The sequence below is a fragment of the Salvelinus fontinalis genome, chromosome 23 (assembly GCF_029448725.1).
Source record: "Salvelinus fontinalis isolate EN_2023a chromosome 23, ASM2944872v1, whole genome shotgun sequence".
NCBI lineage: Eukaryota > Metazoa > Chordata > Actinopteri > Salmoniformes > Salmonidae > Salvelinus > Salvelinus fontinalis.
The window spans coordinates 37,975,874-37,992,233 of record NC_074687.1 but is presented as its reverse complement, the minus strand read 5'-3'; the positions used below and the strand labels follow the sequence as shown (position 1 = coordinate 37,992,233).

Here is a 16,360-nt window from a genome sequence, read left to right as displayed (position 1 = left end):
TAAGTGTGTGTAAACTTCCGACTTCAACTGTAGGTAGAGAACATTAAACAGAACAGGGCTCTGTCAATAACTCGACTTTGACAAAATTGCAGATAGAACCCAATAGTCCCAAGCTCTCAACATTGCATGTAAAGCATAAAGCAGCCGTATACCTATACATTTTTTAAAGAACAAATAGAAAAGGACTTTAAATGCTATGTGTGTTCGCAGCACAGTAATTCAACAAGATATGCATACGTTAAAAATGAGCACAGCTGTTGTGCCTCGATGATTCTCGGCACTGTACTTTGACATTGTTGATTCTTCCCTGTGAAAAGCAGAATAGTAGTGATTGTGTCAAATTGCAGGCATATCTTTCAACAACACCGTGGGACATAGTTAGTCAAAATGGGTCATGGATAGAGACGAAACACTCCTCTTTTTGAAGGGTGCTGTATCTTTTGGATGGAATAATGAAATAAGTCATTTCTGCCAACTGTTCTCATTACCTTCCCCGTGGCAGAGATCCATAATCCCTATGGTATTTTAAAATTCTATCACAAATACAGTGGGAAAAGTCATTACATTATTATAGCATGTGGTCTATGCCTTCTTTCTAGTTATTGTATTTATGTATTTTGCACATGAATTGGAATGATTGAAGTTGAGCACCATGTGCAATTACATTGCAATTCAAATAGAGTAGGCATGTAGAGGAATCTATCATAGAAAAGCCATTTTGCCCTACAAACCACAAACAACTTAAAGGATGAACACATATATTTATATCCTAAATCAGACTAAATTGCAACCGCTAGGAAATCTTTCCTTTTACTCTTTCAAGTATGCATCTTTTACTTAAGATTTCCCTTGTCCACAGATTCTTAGACTTTTTCCACTATAGCATTGTCATGTTTCATAAGATATTTACAGTATTACACTGAGAAAGTGTCCTATTTGTGACTTGGTGCTACAGTCTGCTACAGTCAATCCAAGCAGCAGATTGCCCTACCTGCACCAAATGTTCAGGATACAGGATAGTAAGTGCCCATCTCTTTAAGTGCAACACTTTCAAATATACCCACAACAACAGAGGTACTTCAATGGCAGCGCCATCTCTGGACTGAAAACTCTCCTGAGACAATCAGTGGATGGAGCACACGCCTTCCTGATGGTTCCTGTATGGCTCAGGTCAAACAGTTACAAAATACAGCTTATATAGCCTTGAATAGCTCATGAACTTTGGATGAAGGTCAAGACTGTGTTAGGATAAAAGGTATTGTCTCTCCACAAAATCTCAATATTTCCACCACACACACAATTCATTTTTGTAAATCAAGACACTTCTACTCCTGTGATAAAATGAGTGGTTCAGGCAAGACGAGTGAACACTAAGTGAACTTTCACACGACTGTAAATGCTTCTGTAGAAACTGAATGCCAGTATAGTCCGGTGTCATGCTCAGCTATGCAACGATCTCTACTCCTCCTTCACCCTCCTGGCTGGGCTGCCGAGGAGGATCGTTCGGTGATGGCAGCTTTTATCTGGGAAGTCCAGCAGAAACGTCTTCTCCTTGGTGGCACTGAAGCGCTTCTACTTATCAGTGTTGAGGTGCTCGCAGGTGAAGACCTACTAGTTTTGGGTGAATGTTTACACCACCTCCACCACATAGGACAAATGAGTGCAGAACACAATGAAGAACTTATTTATGGCACCTGACGAGTCTCTCAACACCACTGATTTTTATAAAATGCCACAGTATTGTCCAAATTCAACTGATCAATATTGGGCTACTTACCATAAACCCAGCCAGTTCCTCTTAGTCATTTTTTGTGAATGGATGACCATCCCGTCTTTTACAAGATTTTCGAACTGTAAACGTATTTTATATTACTTCGTAGGGATGCTATAATTGCAACCAATAATAAAGGATACTATAGGTACATCTTCAAGACGATGTGTGCCATGACTGGAAAGTCCATGATTCTCTGAGCAGATTGTCCTCTCCCCACACCTCGGTATATCGCAGATTGTCTTCTCCCCACACCTCGGTGTATCGCAGATTGTCCTCTCCCCACACCTCGGTGTATTGCAGATTGTCCTCTCCCCACACCTCGGTGTATCGCAGATTGTCCTCTCCCCACACCTCGGTGTATCGCAGATTGTCCTCTCCCCACACCTCGGTGTATCGCAGATTGTCCTCTCCCCACACCTCGGTGTATCGCAGATTGTCCTCTCCCCACACCTCGGTGTATCGCAGATTGTCCTCTCCACACACCTCGGTGTATTGCAGATTGTCCTCTCCCCACACCTCGGTGTATCGCAGATTTTCCTCTCCCCACACCTCAGTGTATCGCAGATTGTCCTCTCCCCACACCTCGGTGTATCGCAGATTGTCCTCTCCCCACACCTCGGTGTATCGCAGATTGTCCTCTCCCCACACCTCGGTGTATCGCAGATTGTCCTCTCCCCACACCTCGGTGTATTGCAGATTGTCCTCTCCCCACACCTCGGTGTATTGCAGATTGTCCTCTCCCCACACCTCAGTGTATCGCAGATTTCATTCCTGCAGGGGAGCAAGAGATTATTACAATATTCGTATTACTGAGCAGGGGAAATTAATTAGACTAATTAACATACAAGTAAATGATGATACTGTTGACACATTTCATTAACTCAAACTGTCATTCTATGTTCTTGGTGCACTTGGTGTTGCATTACAATGTATTGAATTCATTAAATTCAAATGAAAGGTACCGCAAAATAGATGTGTCCTTTCAATGTTTAAAATCATATGTGCTTTTCATTCTGATTTGCCAATATAGGCATTCATACAGTTATGTTCCTATGCAGTGGTGAGATAACTGTGGCCAGACACAATGCATATGCTTTCTATCAGCTCCAGAGGAAAGGCTTGATTGTAACACTATGCTGGAGAGCTTTTCCACACACACGAGAAGTTTCAAATTCAAACCACTACAAAACAACCTTAAATTGTGGAGCAATCTAAAATAATCATGTCGAGGTATGACAGATATACACTGACTGTACAAAAAATTAGGGACACCTTACTAATATTGAGTTGCACCCTCCCACACACACACATACACAATCCATGTCCTAATTGTCTCAAGGCTTAAAGATCCTTCTTTAATCGGTCTCCTTCATCTACTACACTGATTGAAATGAATTTAACAAGTGACAATAAGAGATCATAGCTTTCACCTGGTCAGGCGATGCAATGTGTTCTTAAGGTTTTGTATACTCAGTGTAGTGTGACTGAAACAATGCATACTTTCAGAGTTAAATTGAAAAGATTCTCTGGTACTTTTGTATACTTTTTAGCCAGTAGTTCTGAAAGTAGCGCTCAAGAGACAAGAGTGGTCCCCGAAAATTGCGTACTGCATCACATATGTGCAGATATGTGCACCATGTCATTGCTCTCTCTCTCTCTCGCTCGCTCGCTCTGCTGTGTGTGCATCTTGCTAGCTGTCACTCAAATGGTGAGGGGCTGAAGCTCATTGGCTAGAACTCGAATTGTTAAGGGACTGGCCCACGTTGAGGAAAATGTAGTGAAAATGGCGCAGCACAGCTTACAGAAAAACAGTCGCTTTCAAACTAGGGATTTCGTGGCTACTTAAGGTATAGATGCATGTACAAACTACACATTGACACATCCAGCTGACAAAGGGAAGTTTAAAAATACTAAGTAGTAGCCAAAGTTTTGGAGCATGTCTTAAAGTGAGCCTCTTAAATGCCTCTTGGACACCTTTCAAACGCCTCTTGGACACCTTTCAAACGCCTCTTGGACACCTTTCAAACGCCTCTTGGACACCTTTCAAACGCCTCTTGGACACCTTTCAAACGCCTCTTGGACACCTTTCAAACGCCTCTTGGACACCTTTCAAACGCCTCTTGGACACCTTTCAAACGCCTCTTGGACACCTTTCAAACGCCTCTTGGACACCTTTCAAACGCCTCTTGGACACCTTTCAAACGCCTCTTGGACACCTTTCAAACGCCTCTTGGACACCTTTCAAACGCCTATTGAACACCTTTCAAACGCCTATTGAACACCTTTCAAACGCCTATTGGACACCTTTCAAACGCCTCTTGGACACCTTTCAAACGCCTCTTGGACACCTTTCAAACGCCTCTTGGACACATTTCAAACGCCTCTTGGACACATTTCAAACGCCTCTTGGACACATTTCAAATGCCTCTTGGACACGTTTCAAATGCCTCTTGGACACATTTCAAACGCCTCTTGGACACATTTCAAACGCCTCTTGGACACCTTTCAAACGCCTCTTGGACACCTTTCAAATGCCTCTTGGACACCTTTCAAACGCCTATTGGACACCTTTCAAACGCCTCTTGGACACCTTTCAAACCTTTGTCCTATTATATTGATTCCACAAGAATCCCAGACAAAAAAAATACCATGATTTGGGGGATTTTCACAAAATGTAATCCATACAATATTCTTCTGGAGGAAGGATTGTTTAAATATATTTTACCTTTGTATCTAAAAGCCTAATTGAGAAATAATGAATCAAAGTTGGCCTTTTTATGACATTTTGGCCAGGCCTCCTTTAAGACTCCATAATATTTCATCTGTAGACGCTTGCAAAGCTAAAAACGCTCTGTAATATGAGTAGTATTATGATTTCAATAAAAGAAATGTCACCATACATTTAGGAATATAAAAATTATACAATTTTTGGTTTCGTAAATGTTTCAATATAATGTTGAAAATAATATACTCTACGGGCATATCAACGTCCCAGAATGGGATCGTTGAGAATGTTATGGCCCATTTTATACAGAGAAATTGGCATAGTAGGCAACGTAACCAATCACAGCCCTTCTTTTACTTGTTTCATTGCACATCCTGCTAAATACCAGCAGAGGGCGAATATTTTGAATCCATTTTCACATTCACTGTTGGTAATGCTTGCAAATTGGATCATAATTCTAAAAGTAGCAGAGATCCCACTCTGGAACTTTGATATGCCCGTAGAGCAGATTATGTTCAACAATATATTGAAAAATGAGCCAAATCAAAAATGGCATATGTTCAATATTCATGTTTATATTTTTCAATATTCATAACTAAATGTTAAACAAGTTATTGAAATCAAAATACTACTCATATTACAGAGCAAGAGGTAAAGCTTCATATGACACCAATTGTTGCTTTATAGCACCTACAGATGAAACATTATGATGTCTTAAAGGCCTGGGTAAGCCCAAAATGTAATAAATCTGCCTACTTGGATAAATAATTTCTCATTGAAATTTTAAAATACAAATGTTAAATGTATGTCAACAATCTTTCCTCCAAAGGACAATTCTATGGATTACATTTTGTGAAAATCCCTTTTCCCTGTTTCGTGAGGACTCACTATAGAGTTAAAGACATCAAAGTCAGGAAACTGGAATTCATATACTAAGAAAGGCATATTCATGGACATTACATTAACTCTTTTTTACCTCCTGTAGGGTTCAGTGGCTTGATGAGTGAAACGGCAGGGGGCTCTAGGAAGGTCAGAGGGTCAGTTTGTCTCCTGCTCCTTTGGCTGCAGTGACATCTACTGGACTGGACTGCCAACAGAGAGGTGCCAACACTTTAGAAGACCAATGAAAGCGTGCAGAAAATCTATGTGAACTGCCGGCCCTTCTGGCACTACCCCAACAACATTATCATATTTAACATTATCATATTTCACAAATACTGAATTTCTCGTTTAAGAATTATGCCACTTGAATGCAGTCGTAACACCACGTATGCAACGTATTTTTGACCAATCAGATTGCGTGTCCAGAACTAACCGCTTCATAGTATAACATAACATCATAGTAATATAATAGTACAATAATAACAAGACAACGTACTACCAGGTAATGTTTAGTCATTTTTGTATGAAATAACAAGATGCCCTCAAAAAGTGGACATTGTACAATTGTTTCCCGTAAAACAGAATAAAATCATTGAAATGAATACCACGTTACAAAAATGTTTATAATGATTCATGACAAACATCTGGATTAAAACTTTTTGAGATTGTAAAAATGACATGTTCACTTCTAAATGTGAATCTGTGAGGTATAATATAGTGTTTTGTTAATAACCACACATGGTATAATACGTTTCAACGATATCATGGTGGACTTAAAGCCACTGGGGGCCTTCTGAGTTGAAAACAACTTCCCAGAGCCAGTCACTACAACAGCAGATACAACGCACACAATTCACTTTCTTCAATCTTACATTTCATCATCTGAATAAAAACATAGATATATTACTACAGAAAAAGGAGTCAAAATAACACTCCGATTAAAAGAAATAAGACAGAGACAGAAACATTTACTGACAGAGATAAAAGATGATACCAACATGGGCAGTATACAAAAACGTTTATACAAAAAGAGAATTATCAAACTACAGATGAAGAGAAGAGTGCTATTAAGAGAGTACTGCCTACTGCGATACCATTTCACTTCTGTCTTAAGAGGGCTGATTGAGCGAGGCGCGGACACAGAACGCATCTCTTCACCAAACTATTTCATAAAGGTAAGGGGGAGGGAGGGGGGTTGTCCTCTAAGGACCCTGACATACAGTTTATAGAACATAGGTAACACGGTGACAGCATAATTCAACTATGCTTTTGGTCCATCGAATAACACATCTCTACACAACACCCCACAACATCTCTAGGGGCTACAGGGGAGGATTGCTCTACCGTGCATGACCAAGTCACCCTGAGATTAAAGTCAAATTTGGCAATTCAACCCCTTAGCATGGCTTTTTTTCTCTCTAAAAATGACTCGACTTTTTAAATTGCGAATCATTTAGAAATCATGTTTTTACAAAATAAACACATCTGAATATTACACTATACACATTTAAAAAGCCATTTAAAAGAGCTTGGAGTTTGAGATACCATAAAACCAGTTTACGATGATATAGCTGTTCACTAAAATTACTTGATTTGCAAGAAATGAATATTACAACATCCGATCAATTGTAGAAGTTCAATAGGAATTATTATACAACATTTCAAATATGCAATTGTTTTCTATTTGCCACCTGCAATATTATTCAGGATGCAACTGAGCAGGATGTGGATAAAGCTTGCTGATGGTTTTAGGCAAGCACAAATATGACACAAACATAATCAGGAAGACAGTACTAATGTTTTGTTTAAAGGATTGTGACACTGTCATTAAAAAAACATAAGGGCTTTAGGCTGGCAATAGCCAATCGCTTAATTTCTGTACCATTTTTTTTTTAAACACACATTTAACTCAAACCTTTAAACAATTGACAGTAGCTTAAAAACTATGCACCGTTCACCCTTTTTAACTCCACAATATGATAGAAAATAAGGCATTTCAGTGCGTATGTATTGGAACCACATTTACGCTTTCTTTGCATCCCCACCCCAGTAAAAAGACTGCTTACAGACTTCAACTGACTACTCTTCTAATTAATATATATATATATATATATATATATATATTTAGTCAAAAGTTTGGACACACCTACACATTCAAGGGTTTTTCTATATTTTACCATTTAATAATATAGTGAAGACATCAAAACTATGAAATAACACATATGGAATCATGTAGTATGCAAAAAGTGTTAAATCAAAATATAGATTCTTCAAAGTATTCACCCTTTGCCTTGATGACAGCATTGCACTCTTGGCATTCTCTCAACCAGCTTCATGAGGAATGCTTTTCCAACGGTCTTGAAGGAGTTCCCACATATGCTGAGCACTTGTGTGCTGCTTTCCCTCACTCTGCGTTCCAACTAATCCTAAACCATCTCAATTGGGTTGAGGTCAGGTGATTGCGGAGGCCAGGTCATCTGATGCAGCGCTCCATCACTCTCCTTCTTGGTCAAGTAGCCCTTACACAGCCTGGAGGTGTGTTGGGTCATTGTCCTGTTGAAAAACAAATGATAGTCCCACTAAGCTCAAATCAGATAGGATGGCATATCGCTGCAGAATGCTGTGGTAGCCATGCTGGTTAAGTGTGCCTTGAATTCTAAATAAATCACAGTGTCACCAGCAAAGCACGCCCACACCATCACAACACCTCCTCCATGCTTCACGGTGGGAACCACACATGCGGAGATCATCTGTTCACCTACTCTGCGTCTCACAAAGACATGGCGGTTGGAAACAAAAATCTCCAATTTGGACTCATCAGACCAAAGGACAGATCTCCACCGGTCTAATGTCCATTGATCATGTTTCTTGGCCCAAGCAGGTCTCTTCTTATTGGTGTCCTTTAGTGGTGGTTTCTATGCAGCAATTCGACCATGAAGGCCTGATTCACGCAGTCTCTGAACAGTTGATGTTGTGATTTGTCTGTTACGTGATGGTTTTTGCGACTGCACTTAAGAAACATTCAAAGTTCTTGAAATGTTCTGCATTGACTGACCTTCATGTCTTAAAATAATGATGAAATTCCATTTCTCTTTGCTTATTTGATCTGTTCTTGCCATAATATAAACTTGGTCTTTTACCAAATAGGGCTATATTCTGTATACCAACCCTACCTTGTCACAACAGAACTGATTGGCTCAAATGTATTAAAGAAAGAAATTCAACAAATAAACTTTTAACAGTGCACACCTGTTAATTGAAATGCATTCCAGGTGACTACCCAATGAAGCTGGTTGAGAGAATGCAAAGCTGTCATCAAGGCAAAGGGTGGCTACTCCGATGATTCTCAAATATAAAATATATATTACTACATGATTCCATGTGTTATTTCATAGTTTTGATGTCTTCACTATTATTCCACGATGTAGAAAATATTTTTTTAAATTTAAAAACCTGGAATGAGTAGGTGTCCAAACTTTTGACTGGTAATAAATAATATATATATATATATATATATATTTCATTCATGTATATAAAAAACAAGCAGGGAAAATGAGTGATGAGCAAGTGAGTGTCACTGTGACTCGCCCATCTCTAGGACTTCTCCGGCTGCTACAGTGACCAGTTGTAGTGGGATTTCAGCATTGGCCAGGATGTCCTGGGAGTTACTGGAGCCCTGCTGGATGTTGGTGAGGATGAGGGTGGTGCCGCCCGCCGCAATGATGCTGTCTGACGAGCCCGCGGACTCCATGGAGCCCACCACCACGTTGCTCACAGAGTTCATGACTCCTTTCTTGTTCTGGTGAGTTTTAATGTGCTTGGCCAGGTGGTCGCTCCGCATGAAGCGCTTGGAACATTCCGGGCAGACAAACTTCTTCTCCCCTGTCAGAGAGAAAGAGAAACCAGACAAGTTTTAACAGTAGGACAGACCAAACCATGTCACTTCTGCATCACTACTATGAACTCATTATGTCATCTGTTTTACAGAACTAATGCTATTATACTGAATGATATCTTTCCAAAGACACAAGAGGACACTTTACATTGGTGATAAACACAACCTACAAGGTATGTTTTCAAAATGTAAAATGTAATGCAAATGTTGAGGTGTGGGAGGGTGCACCTGTATGTGTCCTTCTGTGTCTCTGTAGTTCGTCGCTGCGCGTGAACCTCTTCCCACAGTACATCCAGCTGCAGACGAAGGGCCGCTCCCCTGAATGCCAGCGCAGGTGCGCTCGCAGGTGGGACGTTTTCCCGTACACCTTCCCACAGCCCAGAATGTGACAGATGTGTTGCTTCTTCTTCCCCATGTTGGATCCTCTGAGAGAACACAAACAAACACACTCATATACTGCATTTACAGCCTTATAGATGTGGACTTCCTCTGTTTTTTGGGCCTTTGCGTGCCAATGCTGGTGAGGGGGGGGGGGGGGGGGGGTACAGTAAGACTGTTAGTAACCAGACAGAATATATAATATGTATGAAAACATTTGTCTTTCCCATTCAGACCCCAAAACCCTTGAGAACTAGTATTCTAAACACCATAAGTATTTTTCTGACCACTCTAAGCTGTTAAGCACTGTAAGCGTAGTCGCTATAAGCAGGTGAGCTCACTCACCTCCCCCCAGCCTCTTTGCAATTGGGGCAGGTGCAGGCCACTCTGCGTAGCCGCTTGCCCCCCTCGCCGAGCTGGTCCTCTTCGTCCTCTAGCCTGACCCGCAGGTGGGAAAGGTCACTGGTGTTCAGAGTGGAGTCACTGCCCAGCTGCCAGTCCTCTGAGTCCGGCTCCTCCTTTATCTGGACGTCTGGAGGGAGACCAATCAATCCACACATCAATATCAACACAACCTTTAACAATTGCATGCTAAATGGACTGCAAAAGCCACACAGTGAAAAGTGCTTCTTCGCTAAATGCTTTTAAAAAGATTTCATGACAGTTTGGCTATGAACAAATTCAAATCCCCTGTTCAAACTTGACAATGTGTGGATGGACAGCTTGACACAAAACCATTTGATGATTTACACACCCTTCAAATCTTCAAAGAATTAATCATACGATTGTTTATATCTCACAGATCTATAAAGGGTGTTGATTATATGGTCAGAGAATTGTTTAAATTGTAACATTTGTCATTTAGCAGACGATTTTATCCAGAGCAACTTACAGGAACAATTAGGGTTAAGTGCTTTGCTCAAGGGCACAGACATATATTTCAGCTATTCGGCTGAAAATGTTATTGTTACACACACATGTTTTGTTGTTAAATGTGTGTTCTTACATTAACAACTTTGTTCTTTACTTTATAAGAAAATATTTGCAAATCTGACAAGAATATACAGCTAATAATCCTCACCAGAGAAGCACAAATCATGCCTGATGCCTCAGGAGGCTTATATCAGGTGACTCAATAATTAAATAGTCTACTTCCTGTAGTCTACTTCCTGGGGATCATTTGTTTCAGACCCCCGTGGTTTCCTACATATAGTGCCTTCAAAAAGTATTCACACCCCTTCACTTTTTCAAAATGTTGTTGTTTTACAAAGTGGGATTCAAATTGATTTAATTGTCATTGTTTTGTATGAAAAATAAAACACTAATATATCTTGATTAGATAAGTATCCAACCCTGAGGCAACACATGCTAGAATCACCTTTGGCCGCAAGTTGTGAGTGTTTCTGGGTAAGAGCTTTCTAAGAGCTTTCCACACCTGGATTAAGAAAACATCTGCCCATTATTCTTTTAAAAATACTTCCAAGCTCAGTCAAATTGGTTGTTGATCATTGCTAGACAACCAGTTTCAGGTCTTGCCATAGACTTAAGCCGATTTAAGTCAAAACTGTAACTCGGAAACATTCACTGTCTTCTTTGTAAGCGTCTCCAGTGTAGATTTAGCCTTGTGTTTAAGGTTATTGTCCTGTTGAAAGGTGAATTAAATTTCCTAGTGTCTGGTGGAATGCAGACAACCAGGTTTTCCTCTAGGATTTTGCCTGTGCCTAGCACCATTCCATTTCTTTTTTTATCCTGAAAAACTCCCCATTTCTTAACGATTACAGTTATACCACAACCTGATGCAGCCCCCCCCCCCCCCCCCCCCCCCCACTATGCTTGAAAATATGGAGAGTGGTACTCAGTAATGTGTTGCAATGAATTTGCACAAAAACATAACACTTTAGTCAGGACAAAAAGTTAATAGCGCTGCAATTGTTTTGCAGTATTACTTTAGTGCCTTGTGGCAAACAGGATGCAAGTTTTAGAATAATTGTATTCTGTACAGGCTTCATTCTTTTCACTTTGGCAATTAGGTTAGTATTGTGGAGTAACTACAATGTTGTTGATCCATCCTCAGTTCTCCTAACCATCCAATAAACTCTGTAACTGTTTTGAAGTCACCATTGCCTCATGGTGAAATCCCTAAGCTGTTTCTTTCCTCTCCAGCAACTGAGTTAGAAAAGAAACCTGTATCTTTGTAGTGACTGTGTATTGATACACCATCCAAAGTATAATTAATAACTTCACAATGTTCAAAGGGATATAATTTATTGTTTTACCCATCTACCAATAGGTGCCCTTCTTTGCGAGGCATTGGAAAACCTCCCTGGTCTTTTTGGTTGAATCTGTGTTTGAAATTCCCTGCTCGACTGAGGGACCTTACAGATAATTTTATGTGTGAGGTACAGAGATGAGGTAGTAAAAATCATGTTAAATACTATTATTGCACACCAGTGGAGGCTGGTTGAAGGAGCTATAGGAGGACAGGCTCATTGTAACGGCTAGAATGGAATAAATGGAACGGTGTCAAATATGTGGTTTCCATATGTTTGATACCATTCAATTTCAGCCATAATAATGAGCCCATCCTCCTATAGCACCTCCCACCAGCCCCCACTGTTGCACACACAGTGAGTCCATGCAACATATTATGTGACTTGTTAAGCATATTTTTACTCCTGAACTTACTTAGGCTTGCCATAACAAAAGGGTTGAATACTTACTGACTCAAGACATTTTTTAAAAACATTTTAATTAACTTTTTTAACATTTCAAAAAACATCATTCCAATTTGACATTATTGTGTGTAGTATTGTGTGTAGGCCAGTGACAAAAAAAGTTACATTTAATCGATTTTAAATTCAGGCTGTAGCACAACAAAATGTGGAAAAAGTCAAGGGGTGTGAAAACTTTCAAATGTGCTGTACAACCACCAGTGTTACTAACTATTATGGTGTGCATGTCTGCTGGATGTGTACATGATGCAGGGGGAGACCATACCTCCAGGGCTGTTGGTGTCCTCTGCCTGCTGGTACTGAATCCCTGCCTGGACCAAAGAGTTGACAGTCACAGTCTGCAGGTTGGGGATCTGTTGCGCTTCTCCCTGGCCCAGAGACAGGGTTTGCAATGGGGCAAGTGTGATCTGCTGGGCTGGGTTGGTGGACAGCTGGAGGTTCTGGAGGTTCTGGACCCCCTGCACCTGAAAGGTCTGCCACTGGATCTGCCCTGAGGCCGTGACGGTCTGGGCCTGGATGATGAAGGTCCCTGGGTTGATGAGCTGAACGTTCTGCATGGTCTGTCCCCCTGCTGCCTGGACCACCTGACCATCACTGGTCTGGACTGGCACCTGTTGCAGCTGGATGATGGACTGGCCTGAGGACACCTGGATGTTCTGGACCTGGTTCTGCTGAATGTAGCCCTCCTGGAGGCCAGAGGGGTCTGTCTGCTCTGGGGCTTGGGTTAGAACACCCGTCTCATCCATGGCCTCAGGCAGCTGGGCGGAGGACGTTGGCACATACATGTCTGCATTAGCATTCGAGTCATTTACAGACAGTGTTTGCGAGAGCTGATCACCTGTCTTCTCCAAACTCTCAGAGCTGTCCACACGCTGACTGGTCATGATGAGCTGGCCATCAGAAGTGACCCCTGTTGCTATAGTCTGAGCACCAGAGAGGCCCAGGGAGTCCAAGTCCACACTGCTAATGGGGACAAAGGTGATGTTCCCTGGCAACCCCATAGGCACATTAGTGACAACCTGTCCCTGGTTGTTAAAGGTGGAGCTGCTGATAGAAACACCCTGGATCTGCTGGACATGACCAGTCTGTGATATGAGGTTCTGGTTATTAGTAAGGATGTCTCCAGCCCCAGTCACACTTATAGTCTGAGTTCCGTCAGGCAAGATCTGGATCTGCCCTGTGGCATCTTGGCTCAGAGTGGCCCCCTCCTCACTGGAGGTGGAGAAGCTCAGCTGCTGTCCATCAGCTGTCTGAATGTACTGAATGTTAGGCACTGTGTTGGCGGATGTGTCGCTTCCTGATGTCACAAAGATAGGTTGGCTCTGAAGGTTCTGGAGAGGAAGAACATACTGTCCGTTTGATGTCACGATCCCCCGACTCTGGATATGGACCGCGCCAGGTTCCTCCTTCCGTGTTGTTGTGGGGGTCAAAACCTCCCATCTATCTGGGTTCCCTGTTAACTGGATGGATGTTAGGTCTGTCGTCTGCAGGATAAAACATCTTGTTTTGGTGAATAAAAACTATTCATTTGCATAGAAAGTGCCTCATTGCAACATTGAGATGAATTATGTAATGTTAGAGATAGCAGTGAAATAATTACTTACATTAAAAAAACAGTAAGCCAATTATTTATTGTATTCAGCCAGTTGGAAACGCCATAGCATGATTAGTTATGAATAACTATGTGCATTAAAAAAGTTATTACCATTCATGAAGAATATAGGAATAAGAGCTTGGTGCTGCTTGTTCACACGATTTAGCAACATATTTGAAGATTGGTTTAGAGGTGTTTAATGACCAGAGTATTGTTTGCCTAGAAGGTGCATGAGAACCCTAACTTCATATTTATATTGTGTGAACCAAATATGAGCTCACTACATGATGACCTTTGGGCATATCTCTGCCGACACAACTCGCGTTCTATTGATAAAAGATAACTACATTTTGGGGTCGTCCACATTCTAGCAGAGCCAGTGGTGGTGACTTACCACTACAGCGGCAGCACCGTTACCCCCATCTGATGATGCCGACTCGATCTTGCTGCAGGTAGCTGCCAGCAGAGCGAGCGATGACGACTGAGTGTCCTACCCACAATGGGCGGGTTTAAAAGGAAGAAAGTGGGTGGCCGTTAGTCCGGTGCCACACAGGAAGTTCGACTTTTACTACAAATGTTAAAACGTGTGAACTTCACAAAACACCACGCACTTACTGAAACCCTAACCGAGAAGCATACGAGGGTAATTTCTAAATAGCAACGTTAGCTACCTGATCTCCTGTGCCACAGTCTTGCTGCAGAAACTCGCTTTGATTGCTGTCCACGTCCAAGGCAGCCATTTCCTCTTGTTTCACTGGCTGTTCTGGGGCTAACGTTACAAGGTACAGAATGAAGGAAACGGAGCAAAACAAACCAGCGTTAAATTCAATCTCCACACGGGAAACGGCAGCAAATTTGTTTCTAGCTATTCCACTAGCTATAACGTAACACTTCATGCTGGACTGACCTCCATTACAGCTGCGGTGTGGAGTTGATCAAACTGTCTGAAGCCTTAGCTAGCTAGCTACGTATGTTGTAGTTGTGGCTAGCATGCAGGCTAACGTTCACTGTTGGCTAAGCTGTTGGAAAAATATTAGACAGCTAGCTAACATTAGCTTAGCTAAAGGGTGCAAACATACCGATGGTTAGGTTGAACATTACATACCAGTCATTGCGTGAATTATTTTATTTCGCAGAATCTCTGTATTACCACAAGCGAAACATGCTTACAGTATTCGAAGGCTGGCTGCAATCCGTGATTCTAGTCAATTGTTTCTATTTTGATTGACGGTGCGGGAAACACAAAGGGTGGGGTCTCCAAGATTGGGTAACGCACAGGAAATCCCTCCGTTCTTCTTAAACCCAATTGGCTACCGTATTTTATTCACTACAGTATCATTCGCCAGTGTACATGTCAGTCATCTTCTGACGAATTCCTTTCCTGTTTATTTTTCTCTCAACAAGAATATGGTGACAAAAAATAATATGGAGCCAGGAGCTATGCTGTCCATTGATAACCGTTAATGTATACACGCGTTCTGCAGCCACAGTGGATTTTAAACATACTCTTAATTGATTTCACTGACCTCTCAATTTAGATGATTTATGCCTAGCCTAAATTTAAAGCCAGTTAGTGTAACTATTAGCCAATTAATCTGTCATTGCATGGAGATTTCAGTGCAGGTCGACCCTTGGTTTTTCAAAATAAGATGTGATGGCTGCATTTGTAGCTAGATACTTCCCTTGTGTTGGCAGCTGAATAAAATAGATTGGCCCAATTTAGATGTCAATTTTCACTAATCATAGTATCGATTGTCAACTGTTCATCACCGTGATTTTGACAGTCTGCCAGTAGTTGAGATTATGGGTGCGTTCGTAAATTCACTCTGGCTATCTACTCCGATTTCAGAGCACTCTCGTCTGAGTGTGCCAGAGCGCAGAATAGTTGATTCATTTACGAACGCTCAACACCTGTTGAATATGGCCGGTGTCAGTAACGGCCGGAAAAACAGTGTAAATAAATTGTCGTCAGCAGCACAGTTACCAACGCTCTGGATAACAGCTCTGCTAGAGCGAGTAAAATGGTCAGAGTGATGTGTTCTCTCATTTATGTCTGGAAGTAGCTAGCCTATATTAGCCTTTTAGCTTGGATGCTTGACTAACGTTGTGAGGTCAGAACGCTCGGATCAACCCTATTCCTCTGCCAGAGCGTTCAGTGTACGCTCCGAGAGCGAAACGCTCTAAATTTACGAACGGACAATCTGACAACGCTCGGAATTTACGAACTCCCAGAGCGCACTCTGGCACAGAGCAGACCCTATGCTCAAAGCTAGGAACACCAAAAGTAGTCAAACATCATTGTACACTGTTATACTCTATGTACATATAATATTTTTCTTTCTCTAATAAGTAAACTGTTCAGTTATATAATGAAGTATGG

The 16,360-nt window shown here is 41.4% G+C and overlaps 1 protein-coding gene across 8 annotated transcripts; it reads right to left on the bottom strand.

The window, feature by feature from the left end:
• Window positions 1-5,877: 5,877 nt before the first annotated feature.
• On the bottom strand, window positions 5,878-15,281 carry LOC129821263 (transcription factor Sp3-like). 8 transcript variants are annotated; one of them, XM_055878721.1, is made up of 8 exons: window positions 15,086-15,279; window positions 14,888-14,999; window positions 14,652-14,749; window positions 14,375-14,470; window positions 12,652-13,870; window positions 10,000-10,186; window positions 9,505-9,701; window positions 5,878-9,263 (listed from the first exon to the last, which is right to left on the bottom strand). In XM_055878721.1, the coding sequence occupies exons 3-8, from the start codon at window positions 14,718-14,720 to the stop codon at window positions 8,956-8,958; spliced, it is 2,076 nt and encodes a 691-aa protein (XP_055734696.1). In that variant the 5' UTR covers window positions 14,721-14,749; window positions 14,888-14,999; window positions 15,086-15,279; the 3' UTR covers window positions 5,878-8,955. The 8 variants fall into 8 exon arrangements, with proteins under 8 accessions (XP_055734696.1, XP_055734697.1, XP_055734694.1 ...); XM_055878722.1 differs by having other exon boundaries at window positions 15,151-15,279; XM_055878719.1 differs by lacking the exon at window positions 14,888-14,999 and having other exon boundaries at window positions 14,375-14,461; window positions 15,086-15,281.
• Window positions 15,282-16,360: the final 1,079 nt, after the last annotated feature.